Genomic DNA, 23,452 nt, shown 5'->3' with positions numbered 1-23,452 from the left:
CGCCAGAACCTTCCAGTTCACAAATCTGCCACTGAGGGGCTGGTTTATATACAGGTTATTCCCCCTAAGGCGGGGTTCTTTGTCCTCTTTTGCTCAGTTCGCATATTCATGTGTCTTCTTTTCTGAGTTTGGTTTTCTGAGGCTGCTTTCCGGACAGGGAGCAGAGCTTGATTGGATTTCCCAGAAGTCGCCATTGGGATGCACACTCCTGATGGCTCTGATTGTCTTATCCCAGATGCATATCGGGTGCCAGTCACCCAGGGGTGGCCCACCCAGCCCTGGTGACAAACCCATCCGGACTGCTCGGTGCAAATGTGGCAAATCAGCCTTCCCTGGTCGCAGCCTGCAATATTAGATTCTTTAATTTCTAAGCACAAATTACTTTATACATACATCACATATATAACACTTGATATATTGGCTGAGTCAACTTCTTCTTCTTCTTTACAGTGGTGTTTGTGAGCACTTCATCTTTGACGAGGTTGCAAAGAAAGGATAGGCAGCACACAAGGCAGAACCACCGTGCATAGACACAGCTGAGCTTCAGGTGCTGCAGGGAAGGTCTGTGTGCTGCACAGAACAGCCATGACCTTTGGAGGAGGGAATACACAGAACAATAAATCACTTTTTTTTTCTGCCAAGGAAGCCTTATCATCCCTTTGGAATTTAGAAGGAGGCTTGGAGGCTTCAAAGAGGTGGCTCAATCATTAAGTGTGGTTGGTTTTGTTTTTGTTTTTGTTTTTTTTTTTTTTTTTTTTTTTTGGATGGTTTTTTTTTTGATGGGTTTTTTTGTGAGGTTTTTTGTGGGTTTTTTGTGGGTTTTTTGTGTTTTTATTTTGTGTGTGTGGGGGGTTTTTTTTTGTTGTTGTTGTTGTTTATGGGTTTTTTTTTTTTTTTTTGTGGGTTTGGTTTTTTTTTGTGTTTTTTATTTTTTGTGTGTGTTTTTTTTTTATTGTTTTTTTTTTTTATTATTATTATTTTTTTTAACCTGGAAACCTGTGTCAACGCCCCCCCCTCCCGCAGCTGAGATAAGGTGCGAGGACAGAGCAGCGAGCCCTGCTGGGGGCAGGCGTGTTTGGAGACGTCATTCAGAGGCACCACTTGTGGCCCGGCGAAGTGTTCCTGTTTCCTTTTTTCTCACCCTGTCCCAGCCCAGCCCGGGGGCTGCCGTGTGTTTGGCCGTGCCTGGAGCCCATCTGCAGGGCAGGAAGGAGGACAGCACCAGGAAAGTCCACCGGGAGAGGAGAAGCCATGTGCAGAAGAGGGCTGAGAGGGTAAAAGAGATTGCTGATCTGAAAAAACCACTCCAGCTTCAGCTCTTGTGTTGTCGCTGCTGCTTGAGCCCAAGGGCAGCCCTGGGTTTGCAGCCCCGGGGAAAGGCTTTGGGGTTTGTCTGTGCAGAGTCTCTGCCTTGCCTGGGGAAGGGCTGGGCAGGGCTGGGGGCAGCGGGACCTTTGTCCCTTGGGTCTCTGCAGTGGGCCAGGGGCTGCACTGGGCTCTGAGCCTGCCGGGGAAATCCCCGCTGGTTTAGCAGCTCTCCGGGAGCCATAAACCACTGAGGAGGAGCAGGGACTGACCAAAGGCCAGGGATGATGGATGGGGATGCTGGGGAGGGAATAAGGCGGGAAGGGCTCGCCCCAACGCTGGGCAGCTGGAAATGCCTCTCCCTTGCTCCATGGCACTTTCGAGGTCTTGGGACAGCTTGTATCACCCCAAATAAAGTGTCTCACACCATCTCCTGTCCCGTGGAGGGGGAAGTTTTAATGCAAAGTTTAGTAAAGTAGTGCCTCGGTTGTGCAAAGCGTTAGCCAGGGGTAAAAGCGAGGATTAAAGAAGTTTTGACAAATTTGTGCTCGTGTATTTTTAGAAATTGGAATTATTACTGTCTTGCGATGAGCAGAGTTTTAAATAGTTTCTAATAAAAAAAAATGCTAGAGGAAGGAAGGAAAATTATTAAATATCTATAATGATGCGGTTTATTACACAGTTTTAATAAGAGAGATATTCGTATTAGGAGCTGGTTTTGTAAAATTAGTACATTTTAAAATAATCTCATTGCATTCCTGTTCAAGTTATGGATGATGGGACCATACAATAGGAAATATATAAATAACACATTTAAAAATAAATATATAAATAACACATTTTAAAATATATTTTGTAATCAGTCAATATATCTTCAAGGTTTAATGCACATTTATGTAGCCACTGCATGTTAATAAAAGAGAAAATAAAGCCTAGGAGACAGTTACATTGCCTGTCATCCCTCTGCCATTTTCTGCCCTAATTCCTCTAAACATTTTGGTGTACAATCCACCTTTCAAATTATTAATCACACTTTACAGTGCGTTTCTCTGCAGTTCTCAGATTCTGAAAGGATTCCAAATTCACCTCTATGAGATTGATGAACCAAATTTAGAAAGATAAACAATAACGTTTTCTTTTTTAGATCTTTAATTATTTGCTAACTATGAAATTTGTCTCAGATTTGTATCAATAGCTGTTATGGGATTTTTTTTTATTATTATTATTTTTTTTTAGTTAGTCTCTATGTGTATACATGTACCATGCATAAAAATGCTGAACAGGAAGAACAGTTGGTGATAACTATAAAAATTTTTAAAAAGAGTTGAGGTGATTGCATGAATTTAGGCAATGTATCTGTAAACTCACAATTTACTTTCAGTATTCTCTTACCTGACTTGGGGAGAAAAATGAACGCTGCCTTTCTGTTTTTATTCCGTAGTGTGTGGATGTTCTTTCATGGTTTTAAAATTTCTCCTTCTGGTAATGTTTGTTATTTAAATTTTCATTAATCTACTATTTAAAAATAGCAAGTTATAGCTGTAGCAAATATTAATAAGAATGCAGACTCTTGGTCATATTACATTAAGTTGATTATGCCATGAATTTTACTGAGCTTAACACCTCCCTAAGGTGTCTATATCTTGGAGATTAGTGTATTTCAGGATTGTTCTAAAGAAATAGCTTTATGTCCCTGAAAATATGCACAGGACACCCACTGCAATAGCTTGTCCAAAGTGCAATATTTTATGGTCAAAACACAGACAAGAAGGTGCTTAAGACTTGTTTGAATAAGACTTGGAAGTTTTAACTTGTTTGTGTGTTATAATCAGATGGGAACATCTACAGATACCTTTGAACAAATCAGATCTCTGTAATGTGTCGTGACATTGCTTTCCAAAACCTTAAAGGTACCTTCAGTAAAAATTAGATGAACTGATTTGGCTTGAATATTGGGAGTTAAATTTATTTTCTTTGCTGGACGTCTACCAGTCACATATTTCATATATTTATCGTGAAGATATAATTATATTATTAGATATATGTCCCCTAAAAATTGAGTTTTACAGAAATTTAAGCTAATAGACATAAACTTCTAAGTAATGTAATATAAATAGAATAAGTACATCTTTTTTAACATCTCGAATGAGAAAGCATAAAAATTGTCTGTGCTTCAGTTTTCTATCAGTAGTTTTTTTAACGACCTACTAAAGGAATCACGTCTAATAGAATAGTTATTCTTGTACCAGCATTAAACATTTGGTGGCATTTATATTTGTTATTGCATTTACATAAATTCAATAGAAAGTCTGATCGAGAAATCTGCATGTGTGGTTTCTTTGGTTTAAATAAATGGAGTTTACATAGAGAAGATAAAGAGAGACACACCCTGTGGTTTATAAACTGGTTTGTGTGCATATGTATTTTAATGTGTAGGAGGCTGGGATGAAGAAGACAGGGTAAGAAGACAAAGCCTTCTGTCTAACTCCGATAAATGAGATGCTTTTTTGCATAGGTGAGAAGTCCTGCAGATATAGAGTATGGGACAGTTAGTTTTTCTGTAAGATTTCATTTGTCCCTAGTTCAAACTGGGGGTTTGTGACTTTGTTTGTTTGTTTGCTTCCTTATTTGTGGTTTTTTTGTTAGGCATTTTGTTTGTTGGTTTGGGTTTTTGTTTGTTGGTTTTTATTACTAATGAGTACTAATCTATAAAACAATTTACAGGCTTATTGCTTCTTGTTGGGAAAGATGAGGCAGGAAAAGCTTACAAATATGATTGCCTGGCAAGAAATACTAAAAATATAAAACCTATGAGTGAAATAGAGATGAAAGCCAGCTTTGAGATGTGATCATGGCAGGCAGGAGACAGTAATTAACTGGAGATAGGTTGAGGGATAGAAAACAAAAGGACCCAAGGATGTAGCCCCTCTCCACCCCGGCAAGGTATCAGGGAAAAGGTAGATAAGAAAAGTCTTCAGAGTTTAGAATATAGGATGATATGGTAATATAGTAGTTCTCATAGGCTGTATGCAAAGTTTATAGGTTTTGTATCTCGTGCGGGTTGGTCACTGTAAATTAGAATATTCAACACAAAAGGAGATATAATTTGTATTGTAACAAGGTCCTTGGTCTCTTACCTCTCTTACCTGCCAGATCTCTCTTACCTTACCTCTCTTGCCTTGCCTCTCTTTCCTGGCCCACTTTCCTTACCTCTCTTACCCCTGCCACCTCTCTTGCCTCTTTACTCTCTCACTCTCTCTCTCTTTGCCTTCTCCTCCCTCTCCAGCTCAGGGTGGTGGGGGAAAGTAAAAAGAACTCTCGTGCTTAATAAAAGAGCCTTGTCTCATCTGTTTCTCTGCCGGCAGCTGTGTCCTCCCTGGGCACGATGATCACTGTTGCCACACGATGCAACAGCTTCTCTCTTCAGAATCTCATCAGTTGTCTGCTAGAATTACTCTGAATTATTCTAATTTGGAAAAACATATATCTGAAGTGCATTCTCATATAAATCTCTATATAAGATAATTGTACAAAGGCCACAAAGTGCCTCTGGAGAGTTCATTATTTATGTATTATGGATAATTGCTGAGTATAAAATATATATTCAAGACTACTGGCAGTCTTTGTGTAGGTCCTTAACAGACAATATTTAGAGGTCCTTTCTGAACTCAGAAAATATTCATCCTGGGAGTTGCATCTTTCTGCATAGAGCACTTCTTTCTTCTTTCATGTTGAATGGTGCTGACTGTGCTAATCCTTATGAAAGTACAAACAGCAAGAGAATACAATAAGGAAAAATATTCAACTTCATAGTGTCTCAGTGCATTTATTTTCTTTTTTTTTTCTTTTTTTTTTTTGTATTAGTTTTTTACAAAATTCACAACAGCTCCCTACATTGAAAGGGGAGCCTTGTAAAAATGCCTGACACACAAAAAATATAGAGACCTGTTAGAAACACTCCCACTGATGGAGAAGAGGACAGGCATAGGGAGGGGGGAGGCAGTGAAAATTCCACATCCAGCTGTAGATGAGGGGGTGATTAGCTGTTCAAGGTTTGGTTTCTTTAATTCCTTTATCCTGCCTGGTGCCTGCCTCTCCATTTTTCTTGTGTTGCTGTCTCGTGCTTTGCCCTTCTCAGCTCTTCTCTGATTTCCTCCACCCTCCCCCTTTTTAATGTACTGGAGTACTACTGAAAACGGAGTTGTAACCAGCGATTCCTTGAAGTTTCTCTTCTGTTTCAGCATGTATATATCTAGGAGGGCATTAAAAAAACAATTTGATCCGCGCCAGTATCCAGTTGAGACATACCTACTGTGCGAGCTGCGGTGGAATGGGAATGAGAGGTCTTGGATACACTGGATCAGAAATGACGTTTCCCATGTAGAAGCGTACTTCCTGCAGGAAGTTTTTGAGCCAAGGAGCTACGGTTCCTGTGACATCACCTGGTACCTGTCCTGGAGCCCCTGTTGGAGCTGCTGCAATAAAATACAGGATTTCCTGAAGAGGCATCCCAATGTGAACATAAACATACATGTAGCACGGGTCTACTACTCTGAATTTGAACAAAACCAAAGAGGCCTGAGGGAACTTCACGAGGCGCAGAGAGTAACTATTCGAGTCATGGAAGAAGAAGGCAAGGTTTCCCATGCTTTGTGGGACTGGGGAGGGGTGAGCTGGTGAACTTTGTGCATGGGGGAATCGGATACGGGTTTGCTTCTGTGGTACCTCATGTCCCACTCAGCTTCTTTGGGGGCAAAGCCAACACCATGCAGTGAATGAGAGTGGCATCCCCAAAAACAGATGTTTAAATAGTGCAGGAGAAGAGGGGCAGGACCCTTAGCAACCAGGTCTGAAGGAAAAAATCTCCTTTGTTCAGAGATAGCATCCTTATCCTGAGGGAATGGGAGATATGGTCCTTCTCCCTTGTCCTAAGGGAATAAATGCAGTTGCAGGGATCAGGCTGGCTGAAGAGCTCCTCAAAGGAGGGGAAAAAAATATTACCCAGAGTGAATGGCAGTGGTTCCAAATATGGAGTGGACAGCATGCATCAGCTGACCTATCCTTGGCCAAGCTGTCTCTGTGATATGGACACAAGGAAGAGCTTAGAAAGTCTTGTTTCCTGAGCTTCTCTGGTATCTGTACAAACTCAGATTAATTATCTTGCTTTTGTTTCTCCAGACTATTATTCCTGTGTGGAGACCTTTATACAAGGAGGTGTCTGTTATGGTTTCTTGCCTGACAAATTTGAACCAGCGATACGGAAATATCGTTTAATCCTCAGAAACATCCTTGAGGTCAGTACACTCTGAGAGACAGAGGGAATCACATTAAATGATTTGCAGTCTAGGGCAACTGAGTTGTAAAGAGCAGGAAAGAAATCTTTGTTCACATGTAGCTCTAGTTGGACTTTAGAGTCCTGCAGCAGGCTTTTGAAAAAAGCAATGTACTAACGTAATGGGAACTGTCCTGTCCCACTGGGAGAGAAGTGCTGTGGATATTTTTCCATCATATTGATGCCATCTTGGTTTTTGCCTTTTTATGTTCTCTGTATTCTTTGCACTTAAGTTTGGAGCTCTGTAGCCTATTATTTTATTCTAGCTTGTTTTCTCAGTACTTTTCCGTGCTTTTTCCCTAGGCAGGAAGACAAAACAAATTCCAAGCCTTGGGGGATACAAGGCCCTTATCCTATCATGGTTCTTTCTGGGAACCAAGGTTGAGAACAAGGTCTTTGAGAAACATTTTTATAAATAAATACAGCTAGTACCAAGGGGGGAGCTCCAGAGAAGGAGCTTGACTTGGGGGGGAGTTGCATCACTGCTTGTCCTCCTAATTGGTGCTTTTTATCAATTAGGATAATTTCCTAAAAGTAGTCAAAACTATATTCACCTTGCATGGGAGGCTTTTGTGGATATTCTCCATAACTGTCCCTGGAGGCCTCCAAATAAAAATCCACTTTTATATTACCTCTTATACTAAAATTATCTCAGGTTTCATTTTTAGGTTGAAAAAGGCAACAATATGATGAAGGAAAAGCTATGAGTGCAGTTTTTCTCCTTTGGGTTCCAGGGTGGGAAATTCCTTGATTTTTACCTGGAACTCTAGTTTCATCTCAGAAACCCTCCACCATATTCCCTTTTAACTTGTATCTGAGCATGGGTTTCAGTTTGCCAAGTGGTACTACTCAGCCCCTTTCTCTCCATGTCTGCAGTGGTCTGACACCCCCCATTCACTGGGCCTCTGCCTACTTCATTAAAGTCCCTTCTAGATTCCATTCAGTAACTTCTGTGACTGGTTGGAAGGGTACAGTTTCTGTGAGATGAGAAGAGCTGTTCAAAACAGAATGTCTGTACCCTGGGAAAATTCAGTCTTTGTTTTTGTTTTGTGCCAGACCTCCTGATAGGCAGGAGAGAAAAGAGTGTGTTCAACAACACACTGAAAGTTTGTGTTCTTGAAGACAAGAGACTTTGCTTGGATGAATAGGTCCAAATCTTTGGCTGGGAAGGACTGTATTTAAAAAAAAAATCTAGCAAAACTAGTATAAGTGATTCAGCATTTGATTTCAATGTATTAGAATTTTCTGACAAATGCTATTTTTAGTGAATGAGAGTGAAAGAAATCTGTGACTATCTGGGTCATTGGTTATGTTTTATATGGTATATGTGGAAAAGTAACATCTTGGGCTACTACAACTAATAGACTGCTTCTGCTATGTCTGTTTCAAATCACAAAGCAGTTGGAGGATTTAAATGTCATTTTCTACTTCTCTTTCAGGATCATCGTTTATAGAATCAAAGAATCACAGAATATCTCAAGTTGAAAGGGACCTAAAAGGATCATTAAGTCCAACTCCCTTCTCCTCACAGGACTGCCTAAAGCTTAACAACATGACTAAAAGCATCATCCAGGTTATAAACAGGTCATGTAGTAGTTGGCTTTTGCTAAAATTTATTTGTTTTAATTATAAAGTTTTAATAGTTTTTAGATAATTAGTGTAAGTATCAATTTGCTTATAAGTATAGTAAAATTCATAATCACTTGTGGGGAACGTAAAAGGAGAAGTAAAGTTTTCACAAGGTGTAAGTGGGCTTGTGAAAGGTGTATTTTAAGATATGATTATTATTGCAAAGTGTATATCCAAGATAGCATAAGCGGAGAGCAGAAGATCATAAAAGAAAAGTACCAAGCTTAAAGTGGCATCAGAAGATCATCAAAAGACCACCCTAGACTGTTGATGTCTGCAGTTATTAAATTATGCAAATGCTGCAAAAATCTAAAGCAAGACTGTGGTCAACAAGCTCAAGATAAATTTGCTAAATCATTTAAGTAAATAATACAACTGTAATGGTATAAAAGACTGCAGACTGAAGAAGTGGGTGTGTACCGAATTTGCCAGGCTCTATGATTATCCCTTTATTACCATTTATTAAAACTCTTAAAAAGTTAAGAGGAGTGAGCTCCTTACCTCTGACAGGCCTGATGGTATCAGTGCTTCCCTGGAGAGCCTGTTCCTGTGACCAACCACCTTCTGAGTGAAGGTGAGCTGTTCCTAATGTCCAAGCTGAACATCCACTAATGCAGCTTCATTCCGTTTACACCAGTCCTATCACTGGTCACCGGTTTCAGGAGTAGATAAATTTCAGGATTACCTGGTCCCAAGTGGAGAATCCAGCACTTGCTCTTGTAATATTTCATACAGTTGGTGACTGCTCACCTCTTTCGTATCCACATCTCTCTGCAGGGCCTCTTTACTCTTGAGAGAATCCACAAATCCTCCTAGTTTAGTGTCATTGGCAAGATTACTTAATTTTGGTTCCTCCATATAGATGATTTATAAGAACATGGAAGATCACTGCCTGTAAAAATGAGCCCCAAGGAACCCCAGTGGTGACCAGTGACCAGCCTGATGTAAACCCATTGATTGTAACTTTTTGAGCCATCAGCCAACTACTCACCCAGAGCCCTATGGACTTATCTAGTTGTGTGCTGGACATTTTATCCTGAAGGTGAAGTACTGAGACCTGAACAACAGACCCTGACTGAGGCCTGAAAAACAGGCCTTGAGCCAAAGTTGACCTCTAGATGAAGCTTCCAACCAAAGGTTATATTTGTATATGCTCTCTAAAGAAGTCCTATTAGCAATATGATATGTCTCCTTTCTTTGGTGAAAGATATATTTACCTTACTGTATTAGAAACTGGACAAGGACAGGTATTTTTTTGCTCTACCTCTGTTTTTCTGTCTTTCCTTCTTCCTTTCTTCCTCTGCTTTAAAGTTTAGGTCACTGTTGCCATAGATTGCTCAGATTTTTGCTACCACATGTTGTTCAGAAAGGTTTAAATTGTTGCTGCTACAGGCTGTTGAACCTATCATATGGTTATAATTGCTGCAGCCTATATAAATAAATCTTTCCAATTTGATCTCTTGGTGGTGTTGTGCCTTAATTTAGCCCAAGGCTATCCCAAATGTTAGCTACCTCAGAGTAGGTGGTGCAGGACATCCCTCTCAGGACTTGATAATTGTGTCTCAGAATAACCCTCTTCATAGCTTTACCAGTCACTGAAGTGAGACAGATAGGCCTGTAATTATGAGCATCTTCCTTCTTACCATTCTTGAAACATTGGAACAACACTGTCATCTTCCACTTGAACTGGAACCTTTTCAGACTTCTAAGACCATTGAAAAATCATCCTAGGTCCTGTGATGATATTGATCAGCTCCTTCAGTACCTTGGGACAAATCCCATCAGCCCCCCCACAGATTTATGTGCATCCATCTGGAGCAGCAACTCTTGAACTCCAATTCGAGGTTGTCATCAAATTTATCATCCCCTCAGTTGTGGTCTTCCAACACAGGGCTCCTGGGGTCCCAGGGCTCATCATCTGGCAGGAGATGGTTGGGATGCCAAAAGGATTGTCTCTGGAGACTTGCTGTCCCCTCAGATAGCCTTGTTTCCTACCTCATCATTTAAGAAGAACAGAGGTGGACTTAAAACCATGAAAATGCCCCATCAGGGCAGAAAGCAGAGTCCAGACACTGTATCTAGCAGTGACAGAGGGGTTGTTTTTCACAGCAGGCAATCCTGGCCACCAGCTGTGGTTTGTCATGATCCTGTCCCACTACCTCAATACCCACAATGACTGCACTTGGGAACCCTGCATCTCACCTTTAGTGTCCATATATGGACCTAGTTTCATCCTGTCCTGCCATCTGTGTCCACAGCTTACTGAAGCTTATAGTTAGCCATGTAAATAAGTACTTTTCTCTGTTTTAAACTGATCAACTAATCACAGTAAGTGTCAGTTCTGGCTGTAATAATGTCTCATCAGTGATCACTAAAACACTAGTCTGCATTAGAAAGACTGTGCTAACCTAGAGGATTTTCCACTCTTTCAGTGGGAGCTCTAACATGTAACTGGCAGCAGCACTTGATTTTAAAATGCAGCTTCAAAAATTCACAGATGCTCCATTCACCAGAATCATATCCTCCATCCACCAAGAGGTGTGACTGTGGAATGATAATTACAGTACCCATCGTCATTGCATTTGAGCATCTCCACTCAGATAGGTAAAAGAAGTAAGTAATTATTTTTATTTGTGAGTCCCTCCTGGAACTGGGCCACTAGATGGGAACCCCTTGTGTTTTAAGGTGTTTTTAAAGAGGCAGAGAAAACTGATCACACAAGTTATTATGGGGGGGAGGTGGTAAAGAGAAACACAGACAATGTGAAACTACTGGCCGAAATTTATAAAGTGGACCAAGTGTTCCCTGTTTAGTCTCCAATGTAACTAGTTGTTGGCACAGGCTGCCAAACAAAGGATATCACAGTATAACCTTCCCAGCAACTTTGGGGGTGGTTGTTGATGCCCTGTCTGTGCCAAGGCTCATTTTCCTTAGTTCTTGTTTACACTGCCCTGTTGGCCTTCTCTTACCACACTCAGCCCATTCACATCATAACCAGCTTTTGGCCAAAGCAAATTTGTGACATTCCAAGGTCATGAGCAAGGAAGAACCCCAACTTGTTTTCACAATAAAAAATTAAGATGGTTATTATGGTCTGTACCTCTTGGGGCCCTGAGGACTTAAAAAAAAAATTGGTTATCTTGACCACGCTCACTTGTGGCTTCCACTGACACACTGCCCACAGATGGCCCAGGAGCTAATAAGTTTAGTATGGATTGCAATGAAGAAAATTAACTCCATCCTTGATGGTGCCCAATGGTTGTAGTGCCTGGTCCTGGTGAATGTTTCCTGCTTTTGATGGAGGTTTTTCCTCCCATGACAGCTACATCTTCAAGGTGAATTTTGGGGAGAATTTAACCCAATATATTGTTGGCATTGAGCAATCCAAGCTGAGTGCTTGGAAAAGAAAATCTCAGAACTGAAAGTTCCTAGAGCTGGTCTGAACACTCTCCTTGGTACAACCTATAGAAAATCATTGCTTTCTCTCAAGTGAAGTCCACCTGGTTATGTGGTCCCCCTCATATTTAAAACTCTCCTCTTGTGTGATGACTCAGGCTCTCAAGCAGAGCATGGACACTAATCCCCACAGAGTTTGGGGCACTTATTGTTCTGCTTTGTGCTTTACAAGGCATGTGCATTGACACAAAGATGTAGAAATGAAGCAAAATCAGAAAGATAAATATATAGAACTTCTGTGACACAAGGTAGTGTGAGAACACTGTAGAAGGACTGCTTAGAGTAGAAAAACATTCAAAAATACAGATATGTTCATTTGCAGCTTTTTATTTTCACACTGACTCCTCTTCAGTTACACTGAAGTATCTTTAATGAGCTGGGAAATTCTTTGATTTCTACAACCTCACCAGTTAATGTGAAAGAATTATATTACAAGGATATCAGGATGTTTTGTTACCGAAGTAAGCATGCAGATAAGTCCTTTCCACTAGCCAATTATTTTTCACTTTGCCTGGGTCAGACCTCTGCCTGCACATCCTTGTGGCTGGCTGCCATTCCACTTCACTGTTCAGAGTCAGTCTCATAAAGCTCACCCAGCAGTGGCAGGGTGGCACCAGTTATCTTAATCTCTTATGTTTCGGTTTCCACATATGGAGGCTGAACAAGAGTCTCAGTAAAGTATGGTGACGCTGTGCAGCCTGCAGAGGAAATGAAAGCAAAGGTATTGGGAGAGATAAAGGAGCCATGGGTGGGTGTGCTTATCAGAGTTGCAAAGTAATATGCTGCCAAGGAGGTGTGTTTGTGTATCTACAAGCTTGTTTTTATATGCGTTGTTGCATTATTGTGCATACACATATATGTAAATATCGGTAAATATCTTCATGAGTGTGAATTCATACCTACAGGTTCATTAATAAACACATTTTAGCCTTTTTAAAATATGGAGGTCACAGAATAAATCTCAAAAGGTTCTGTGTGGTTTTTCTTTCCATGAAAAATATAGATACCTATTGAGAAAACTCTGTTAAATCCAAGTAAACATACAATGGATTTTCCTTTTACTGTCAAATGTGTCAGCAGCAGAACACTTAAACTAACACAGGATTTACTATTTCAAATTAAGTCCAGGAGACAGCCTGTAAGTGGAGATTGAGACTTAAGCCTCTGTGGCATAAGCCCCAGGCTTTTGTCACATTTAAATTTAACCTTTCTCTTCGCTACCAGAATTCTACTTGAATTCTCACTTCTTTCCAATAGATCATTCAGCCAGAGAATAAAAAGCTCAGTACCTGTAAAATCCTCAGAGATTTGCAGATTGGGATCTTCGCTGATTCAAGCCTTGACCCTTTTTGTCTTCTTTGATGTCTGATTTAAGTTTCCTTTTGTGCTCCTCTTTCTTCTCTAACCTGCTTCCATATATTTCCACTTCTAGGACTCTGTCTCAGTCCAAATTTTTTACCAGAAAAGGGAGTGGTACATTGGCAGACAACACCTCTGTAAGAGTCATGCTGCAGACCTATTTTGCTGCAATCTTTTTCCAGGGAAACATCTGAAGGGACCTAGCTCCCTGATGCTCTGTCCACCTCTCTATCACTTAGTACGCATCCTGGAGGCCCTTTGTAAAATGTTCTGAAGAAAATGTGAAGCTTCTACCTTATTTTATGAATCTGGTCATGTACACAGCATGGCTCTACCACCAAAGGGAATATTCTCATGAAGGTCTAAGGAATCTGGTGTTAAAGGAGGCATGAGTAAATGTCTGTCCACCATTCTATGTACCCTTTGCTGTGTATATTTCTCTAAAATGCATCCAGGTTCATGAGGCATGCATGTGAGGGTGGTGGTTATTAAAAAAACCCTCCTTTTGCTGGAGTGGTTGAGGTATATTCAGATGCTCCAATAGCTCAGCATCATGAACCACCTCCACATTTCTCATTCACATTACCTTAAGCAGCTTCTGTAAGGGGACATAATTGACTGCATGAGAAGTAAAATAAAAAAATTTGCCACAGTTGTTTGAGTAATACAAGACTCCACCTATACAGATAACCCTTGCTGCAGGCACATAGCAATTTAAAGGGATACTGGATTACTGCTGGTTGCTCATAAAAACCAAGGAACAGGTTCCCCACCTAGTTGTATGATCCTTCTGGAGGTCATAATCTCCCTTTGGACTCAATAAAGTGTGGTCCTCATAAACAGAATGTGCAACTTCATCTAGAAGTATGAAATTTCACTTGCGTGGCAACCTTGTCTTCCTGATTTTATTAGGGTTAAAGCAATTACTGAATTTGGAAGGGATTTGTGAAAAACAAGGTTTCACTCTCCTGGTAAAAGTTAGAAGTTTAATAAAGGACAATAGGAGACAAAGATAATAAAGCAAATTTTAATGGCTGGGTGCTTGGCATTCAGCGAAGAGCACACCTGCTGTTTTGGAGACACCCTTTACATACCTCTTCTATTGCGTCTGCCTATTGCATGTTCATAAACAACTATGCATATTTAAACTTTTCCCCAAACTAGTTCACACGTTCCAAGAACTGTTGAGCATGGTTCCTCCTTGGGCCTGCCTTTTTAGAGCGTGCACATTTCTTGGCTGTGGTTTTAGTCCATTCTTTTTATCACCCCCAGCTTGAGTTTTGGTCCATACTTTCTTCAGATGGGGGGTGCTGATAGTTGGCATTTCAGTAGCAGGGCCCTCATCATGTGTCCATTGGATGTTATCTCAATCAAGTAGGCAGCTCAATTACCACAAGCATAACTATAGATCAGCTATTTCACGGATGTGTCTAAGTTTAGTTAATAGCAGAAATAAAAATTATATCTTTATAACAAAGTTACTTTAACATTATACATATAGCACCCATTTTAATATTTGTGAAAAGCCAATATTATAATATGTATTTATAACAGATTCATCTTCTCACATTAGGCTAACAGACCAATATTTCCAATTTTTTTTTCCTTTTGGCTTTCCTCCATCTCATGCAGCACATTCAGCTTCCTGGATGTGATAAAAATAGGGTAAAAATTCGTGTATAAAATAATAATTCGATGTATAATGAAACAAAGCTAAAGTAAAATTGTAAAATCCAATAGAAGGGTAACCGTTCTCTCTCAGCCTGCTAATCTCAGTTGCAAAGACAGGACGAAGGTCATCAACTTAGACAAAAGACACTGGCCAACCCTGATAAGAATCACTTCCTCGCCAAGGCAAGGAGAAATTCCTTCCTGACGACGATGCCAATTTCACCAACCTTCTGGTGCCACAAGCGGAATGAAATCAACATAAGACGGACTTTTGGAATTGACATAAGAAAGGAGCCTTCCCGGAATGAGACAACTAGACTTAATGAGGTCCGGGAGGGCCATCGAAAAGAAATCCGGACTATTCAACCCACCTTGGACACCTGGACTGCCTAAGGGCAGAAAATTCCTATAAAACGGTGGACTGAGAGCTGCACTGGCGTGGACTAGGGCGTCTGGCACATCGGTGCGGACCTCTATCCACCCAGCGCGCGCTGACAATTTCCTATTATTGTGGTTTTTCTCTTTTTCAGGTGCTCAATATTCTGTTATTAATAAATTGTCATTTATTAACCTGAAATTTGCCTTTGCATTTATAACACTGGACACACCTGAAAATGTTGCATTGCTGATTCTTTGCTTGGACATTTTTCTTTCTCCACTTTCTGTGGCACATTAATGGGTTTTTGTCAGTGTTATATATGATATACATATAAAGTAATTCATGCTTGGAAATTAAAGAATCTAAAATTGGAAACTCAGAAGGGGCTACTGGGAAAGACTGATTTGCAACTGTGAAGTACAGGTGGCACCGAGGAAAATACGAATTTACAACAGAAAAGAGTGGCTTCATCAGAGATGGATAGTTACCAGGGCTGGGTCGGGCTATACCCTGGTGATTGATACCTGATATGCATCTGGGATAAGACAATCAGAGTCATCAACGGTGTGCATCCCAATGCTGAATTCCTGTAAAATCCAATCAAGCTCTCCTCCCTGCCCAGAAAACAGTTTCAGAAAACCAAACTCAGAAAAGAAGACGCATGAATATGCGAACTGAGCAAAAGAGGACGAAGAACCCCACCTTAGGGGGAATAAACTGTATATAAACCAGCCCCTCAGTGGCAGATTTGTGAACTGGAAGGTTCGGTGCGATAGAGGCTGGACACAGGTTCACCCAACACCGATCCCGGGATCAGTGTTGTACTTTTTATTGTGGCTTTCCGCAATCGCTGCTTGTAGCAAAATAAAATTTACTTTTGATTATTAATCTGGCTACCCCATTTATAACAGTCAGGAACTACTGCTGCTAATCAAGCCATTCCTTGCAGACTAATGGTCTCTAAGGCTAATCCAAACCTGCTTATTTGTAAATATGTACTGTAAGGACAGGGCAGTGAAGGCAGTGCTACAGCACCAAAGCATTCCTGGTCTCACTGAGAATCACACCCAGGAACTCAAAACCGTATTAGTCATCACATTTTTGTTTCAACAATCTCTGAGTGTTTGAGTTGCTCACCTTCATTCTTCTGTGGTAGGAAATAATGCAACTTCTAGGTAACAATTCTGTGCTGAGAAGTGAGGTGTGACCTTGCAGGAGAAGTGGCCCAGGGGGCAGACTCTGTGTTGGCACTGCCTGATGACCTGCCACAGCCAGTTTTCTCCTTGACAGAGAGTCCTGCCAGTGCCTGAATCCCTACTCCCTCTGAACTCCACCATACATGTACATTTCTGGGTTTTTTCTGCCTTGGCAGGAAAGTGAATACTTTTTGACAATAGAATACTGAGACCTTCCTGCTGAGAATACAAATAAAGCACTCCCTTAGCTTTAAAGTTCCACACCTGGCTTGGCACCAAGGAGGGCAATCTCTACATCGTGCATCAGTTCAAAAGTAATTGTGTCACGAAATCAGAAAAAAAACTGTAAGGGACAGAGACTGATTCTACCAGAGCCATGTGAAGAATTCTTTTGTAGTTCCTTTCCTCTACAAGCCATTTTGGGGTGTATCAGTCAGAGGAAAGCTTCTCACTAGAAACTAAGATGAGTATTCTGATTCAGGAATAGAAACTGAAACTAATGTAAGACTAATAAAAGCGCAACAGTGTCCCAGGAAGCAACACACGAATCCAGAAACACCCATGGCTGCTGTCAATGCCAGAAGTAAGTACATTTATGTGAAAGGCAAGCCTATTTCTCCATGTTCAAGTGTAGATATTTACTGTAGTTGTACCTAAAGGACTGGAGTGCAGAAACAAATGTGTTTTGTTGGCACGAGGATACACAGGAGACAGATGTGGATTTGTGGTTTATGTCTTTGAATACATTACCATATCTTGAGTCTTAGGTCTAGCTTCAAAATATTAATATAATTTTGTTAACCTTGGTATGGCAGGAAGAACTAAAAACCCAAAATAACTTTTTATGTGAAAAGAGATCTCAAAGGCATTTAAGAATGGAGCAATGTAGTTAACTTATGTATCCATCTATTTTATTTTCATTGTGATATATAACTAGAATATTCTTCTTAAAGAATCAGGGCGATAAGGCTGTGCAAGGAGTTGATCATGTCTCTGTTGATGTGGAAAACTATTTTCTTCCTGTTAAAGCATAATTTTACTCTGGATAATTCATAATTTCTCATCTTCAAGAGCTAAGCTGCAGAAAAATGTGTTTAGTATCTTAATTCTAAGTAAATTTAAACAGAAATCTTTATTTCTATATTTCTATATTTCTATATTTCTATATATTTCTATAAATCTATATTATGTATGATACATAAAACCTAAAAATATAATTAATTCTTTATATTTTATAAACACTTAAATTTTTAAAAAATGAAATTAATTATTTTATCAAATAAAATTACAGTTCCCAGGTCCTTAAGTTTTCTATTGATGGATTTGTACAAAATAAATAAGTAGCCTTGATCAGCTGCAACTGTTTTCCTCTAGACCCTCAGCTGGGAAGGGATGAATAAGTCATGGGGTCAAAGTTGCTTGCCACCATGGAAGATAAAATGTGCATAATCAGGCAGGTCTGCGTTGCCACCCTGTATGTATCTGTTACACTCCGTTCTGTACCATTATTTTTTTCCTTGGCACTGATATTTTTTTAGATTTTTAGAAAGTTACGGATTACGTAGAGATGGGAAGTAATTTGTGGAAATGTTTTTGTCTAGATTGCCAAGATTATGAATACCAATGAGAAAATGGCTCAATATTTGCCTGTCTTGTGGAAGTGGTTTGGGAGATTTAAAGGGATAAGACATTTGATTCTGCTCTTTGATTAGTCAGGGAAAAACAGATGCAGTACTGCTGAAATCAAGGAATTTAAACTTGAGTGTTTACACAATCAACCATAATGTGCTAAACTGAGCAAGGGTTTATGTACAGCATAGTTCAAACAATCATCAAGTTCAACTTCCAGGTAGGAGTCTGCATCTCCTGCATCCCAGAGTGCCTATCCTGCTGTGCTGTGATTACTTATTGAGCCCTTTTAGAGAAAAGAGACTTGGCAGGGAGTGTACAGACTGAAAGGGGTCTGGAAAGAAAGTGCAGAGAAAATTTTGTTTTCTGACCTGCTGTCCTCAGTGACTCACAAATTCTTTCTACACAGGTCCCTCACCCAGAGAGAACAACCAGGGGTAAGAGATGTAGCTCTGTCACTCACTGCTGCCTGAGCTACATGGCAATTTCCAGAGACAGCCTTGTGCTTTGTTTTATTCTTACTATCCCTTTCCTCCAACTTCCTTTCCAGTTGCCTTACTGCTTTGACTGGTGCTGATCTCTGAGTGGTGACAGGGTTCCTTACCCACCCAACAGCTCTCAAGGAGGTGCTGAGGGTGTTCTCAAGTTTTCATCAAATTCCAGACTTAGATTGCTAAATCGCAACATTCTTCAAGCTGTGTATTTCTGATGGGAAAAGCTGGGAGTGGGAGTCCTGGCTGATATTGAGAGCAGGCAGTGCACAGTGGGACCAAACAGCATTGAAGTGCTGGGATCACAGTACTGCTGGTACTCTTCTTCAGGTGGAAGTTACAGCCAGAAGACTTCCAAAGAAATTATTCGCCTAACCACCATCCATCGGTGGTGTACCTGCTGTATGAAATCCGGTGGAGGAGAGGTGCCATCTGGAGGAACTGGTGCTCAAACAATCCTGAGCAACATGCCGAAGTCAACTTCTTGGAAAATTGTTTCAATGCCAAGCCAAAAGCTCAGTGCTTCATCACCTGGTTCCTTTCAACTAGTCCCTGTGGAAACTGCTCCGAAAAGATTCTGGAGTTCCTGAGGTCACACCCTAATGTGACCTTGGAAATATATGCAGCCAAGCTGTTCAAGCACCAGAATATCCATAACCGACAAGGTCTCCGCAGCCTGATAACGAATGGAGTCAAGATACATTTCATGAATCTTGGAGGTAACCCAGCTAGTCTTGGTCTAAATGTGTATTGAAAGTTCTGGGATTATGTGCATTCTTAGTTTGTAACAGGGGTGATGACTGGCTTTGGAGAGGACTAGGGAGTGCAAAAATGTTGCCCTCTTCTGCCTTATTTCTTCCTCAGTCCAGAACAGCAGGAGAGGAAATGGTCATTTCCTCTTGCCAAATCTGAACATGGAAGGTTGGAGGTTTCTCTCGCTATCTGCATTTCCTTTATATTCAGTGTAAAGTCCTGGGCAAGACAGAACCTGTCCCTCCTAGAACACACATGCAGATCAGCTTGCCAGCTGCATCAAGTAATTGGCTTCCCTTGGTAGCTGGAGAAGAGAAGAAAACTTGTCTAAAGGAGACTTTCAGATGATGCATCACAGAAGATGTGTCTTGCACGTGTGCCTTTTTGTTTGTGTATCTTGCTTGCCTGGTGATGTTTGGCTGCAAAAACAGTCCAGACAAGCAGCTCACAAAAAAGAATGTGTATTTGAAAAGATGAACCTCACACACCTGTGTGGATACTTACCACTGGAGTGTGGAGCTACAAAACTCACCAGGTCAAATGTAATCTTAAAGGACATTGCTTGTATTGGGGGTACTGTCTCTGGGATTATAGCACCAGAGCATTAACAGAAGCCCTGGCCATCCTATCAATGCTAAGATCAATATGAAACTGCTAAATGTTGGAGTGTTCCTTCCAGGTTTTCCCTGATCATTGGGATAAGTCAGGCAGATTCATGACTGAAGCAACTTGTCTTATCAAAGCTGTGTTCTCCAGCACAAGGCTGCCAAAAGGAGAGCCTGGCCAGCTCTGACTGCATGTCCCACTTCCCTTTTCGCTCCTGCCACTTGCTGATTCCCTCTCTCTTGGCTTTATGCCAGAGTGTGCTATTTGCGATAAGGGTTGCCCAAGCCACCACAATGATCAATTTCTCTCTCTGGCAATTCATTTTTAGACATATTGTTACTCTGTAGAGTTTTGGTTCCCCTTTCCTCTAATTTATTTGTGTAGTTATTTGTGTACTCTTTGTATGAATATCTTTGTCCTTTACTGTATTCTTACTGAGAAACAAATCACTCACTGTCATGTTAATGAAGAAAGAACTGGGCATCCTTTCATCAAGAGTGACTGGGTATCTCTTTTCTTAGATTACAGTTACTGCTGGAGAAATTTTGTTGCACACCAACCTGGAGAATATTACCAGCCCCAGAACCAGAACATCACTGTATACTCATTTCTGTATCACAGAGAACTCTTTCATATCTTTTTGGTTAGTAGACACCTGAAGAAAACACCAAGAGCAAAAATAAATGCAAGAAATCCAAGGAAAAGGAGGTTTGGATGATCCCAGCAATGGTGTTAGCAGAAATGATTGTAGGAAAAATAAGCATGGGTTTGATGCTGCATAAGCAGAGAGCCAAGCAGGCAAGAAATTGCCACAGGACCATGCTGCTACATTGTGCATTTGTGGTCAGGAGCGGAGAAGAGATTTAGCAATACTCTCAGATTTTAACTGAGGAGAGGATACATTATTTCAATCCTTTGCATGAATCAGCTACCAGATTGTTAGCTTGCAGTTTACCAGAGCTATTTGACCCCAAAAGCTCCTTCAGCTCTCCAATCATACATGATTCAAGTATTCTCTTTTCGCCTCTCAGGACAGGGCTATGGATTTTAGTTAAGTTCTGAGCAAGTTCAAAAACCCAGATGGGTGGATTTACCGTCAGGATTAGTACTAGTGTAAGATAATAGAAGATAAGAAAGCAGACCAAGTTCGACTTTCCCTTTCTCTTGCGATCCATAAACTGCAGAAATTATTTGTATGGCCTGATACCCTACTGAGAAAGAGGAAGTGGTCTTCTGAACAGGAGTGAAGACCAGGACTGGAGTTAACTGTGGGGCTCAGCCACCCTTTGTGGGGCAAGGCAGTTCGTGCTTGAGCTGGTCCCTCTGTGCAGAATGGGTGGCAGGAGATGGAGAAAGGGATGAACAAAACTGCTGGCAGGAACTTAGAGTCACACACACAAAACTAACCTGCTTGTAGGATGCTATGAATGCCTTTTTTTTATTTCTGGCTGAGGAATAGGTACACATTACATTTCATTTCATTTCCATCCACCCCAAACACTGCATAGGACTTTCAGTACCTCAAGACCTGACTTTTCCATTTCTTGTCGAGTAAGACATTCAGGTGACAGGATACACAGTCTGTAGCAATATCCAGTCAATCAGCTGATCTAACAAAGTACTTTATGCAATGTAATGGTTTAGGAGACATTTTCCCCTTGGCTTTCAGCCTTCCTGAGTCTCCTAATGCCTGAGATGATTAAATAATTTAGCAGCTTACGCACAATCAAGTGCATGGTGCGATGCCTGCCGGGAGCTGAGCAGAGCTGTCTGCTAAATGCTCCTGAGTGCTGACAAACTGCTGCCGACTCAGCACAGCTCCCCGTGCAGCAGTACAAGGGGAATCTGCCCTTCAGGTCTTGGTTTTAAAGAGCCAGCTAACAAATTGCCTGTCCCAACCAGGCAACCTTGATGATTTCTGCAGAGTCCTCCAAGCTGGGAAGCCTGGTGGAAGTCAGGCACTTGCTCAACTTCTCTGCTGTCTCAGCTAAACAAAAGCCACCCCCCAAAATGAAGGTGAATGGGGCCCATCACCAATAGCTCTGACTAACTACCAACCCTCCACAGAAGGAATGGGAATGTCTGTCTGCTCAGCCCTTTTGAGCACCCTGCCCCATTTTACTAATAATGCAGAGGTGTAATGAGGTGAGTGAGTGAGTTCCAGGCATATGCGCCAAAGAAATACACACTGTGTCATCAAGCCCTGGCAACCCTGGCAGAATAAAGACCCTGAGGAACCAGAGGGGATTTGGTGGAATACCACTGCAAAGGGCAGGAGGCTGGGGCACTTGTCCTACAAGAAGTGGCTGAGCAAACAGGCTTTTCTAGACCTATGGAGAAGGTGGCTAAGTGGGAAAACTGCAGTTTTCCACTACATAAAGGCAGAAACGACACAGCCAAACTCTCCTCAGTGATGCACAGAGAGAAAACAAGGTAACACACACAAGCAGAAATGAGGGAAATGCCAACAGGATAGAAGGAAAAAGTCTCTCCTGGCAATGGTGCTGTACTGGAACCCAGAGAGGCAGTCACCTCCATCCCTGGAGACACTGAGAAGTTTCCTCTGAGCTGCCAGATCCAGTCTTGGAGTTAGCCATGCTGCAAACATCGTGTGGTACTAGAAACTTCTGGGGGGACCTTTCTAGCCATCCCAAAAATTTGCCTTTCACAGGATCCAACTCTACTTTCCCTGCATTCAGCCGTGCAAGTTGTCACCTTTTAAATGCTCCTGTTTCTAAATGGTCTGTGTTTCTAGGAGTGGTGTACATGGCACAGTAAATTATGAGGTGCTACCCTGTTGTCTGGAGAAATGTATCCTGAGGGAGATTATCTAACACACTGAAGGAGGATCAGAGTGATCTCCTGGAGTAGATGTTTTATTTTTAAATTCTCTATCATGCTGAAGAGATAGCTTAAGATTTTGGTATATAATTTTTAACTTTTTTTTTTCTTCCTTCTTCCTAGGGGCTTCCTCCACTTCCATCAAACTGAATGCTAATGAGCACCATCACCATGCTTTCAAGCTCAGTTTGTGCATCAGTATAAGACCAGAAAAGCCAGACCCTGGCAGTCTTTTCTTCTGTAGACTTGATAAGTTTCTTGCTGCCCCCATAGAAAACTCTTATCAGGGGCTGGGCATTGCTAAGTGTTGAGCACATGAGAAGCCATCAGGAAGTTCAGATGATGCAGCCAGGCACTCTGGTCTTTACAGAGCTTCATGAGAGTCCAGTGGGGATGGACACCATGCCCCATAATCAGGCCTTCCACATCTGCTGATTCTGCAATCAGATTATGCAAGTCCCCTCTTGAGAGGCCAGCACGTAAAATTTTTCATGCTCTGATCTGTTCCAAAGAAGTAATCAGCCATGCATTCTTGCTTTCAGAATTTCTTATGTAGATCACTTTTATGGCTACGTGTATTTGTGTCTCAGAAAATATATCATGCTTGAAAATATTACATGCTATTTATTCAATACTGTAATAATACTTAATTTTAAGGTTTTGTTTATGAGTGTAATCTTTTTTTATGACTGCAAAACCAGCGTAATAAAATGGAAGATGTCAATACTATGGAAACTTTGCTTTTCTTGTTCAGCTCCTTGGTACAACTCTCCTGTGTAACTCTACACTCTGGAGACATAGCTGT

General features: G+C 41.1%; 1 protein-coding gene and 1 long non-coding RNA gene across 2 annotated transcripts; both read left to right on the top strand.

The window, feature by feature from the left end:
- Positions 1–569: 569 nt before the first annotated feature.
- LOC310923866 lies at positions 570–9,686 on the top strand. Its single transcript, XR_014592708.1, has 4 exons — positions 570–1,274; positions 5,547–5,938; positions 6,484–6,599; positions 8,077–9,686. It is a non-coding gene; the product is annotated as an uncharacterized lncRNA (long non-coding RNA).
- Positions 9,687–16,877: 7,191 nt separating this feature from the next.
- APOBEC1 (apolipoprotein B mRNA editing enzyme catalytic subunit 1) lies at positions 16,878–22,962 on the top strand. The gene is made up of 5 exons (XM_083855008.1): positions 16,878–16,910; positions 18,366–18,393; positions 18,778–19,166; positions 20,328–20,449; positions 22,771–22,962. The coding sequence occupies exons 1-5, from the start codon at positions 16,889–16,891 to the stop codon at positions 22,795–22,797; spliced, it is 588 nt and encodes a 195-aa protein (XP_083711134.1). The 5' UTR covers positions 16,878–16,888; the 3' UTR covers positions 22,798–22,962.
- Positions 22,963–23,452: the final 490 nt, after the last annotated feature.

Source organism: Zosterops lateralis (assembly GCF_965231275.1).
Source record: "Zosterops lateralis genome assembly, chromosome: 2".
NCBI lineage: Eukaryota > Metazoa > Chordata > Aves > Passeriformes > Zosteropidae > Zosterops > Zosterops lateralis.
This window is presented reverse-complemented; position numbering and strand designations above follow the sequence as displayed.

Bases quoted from the DNA above. Each gene is read 5' to 3' on its own strand.
- APOBEC1 (XM_083855008.1), top strand. From the start codon at position 16,889: ATGGCTGCTGTCAATGCCAGAA. The intron at 16,911-18,365 runs GTAAGTACATTT...CTTTCTACACAG, and splicing joins GGCTGCTGTCAATGCCAGAA to GTCCCTCACCCAGAGAGAAC. The intron at 20,450-22,770 runs GTTAGTAGACAC...CCTTCTTCCTAG, and splicing joins AACTCTTTCATATCTTTTTG to GGGCTTCCTCCACTTCCATC.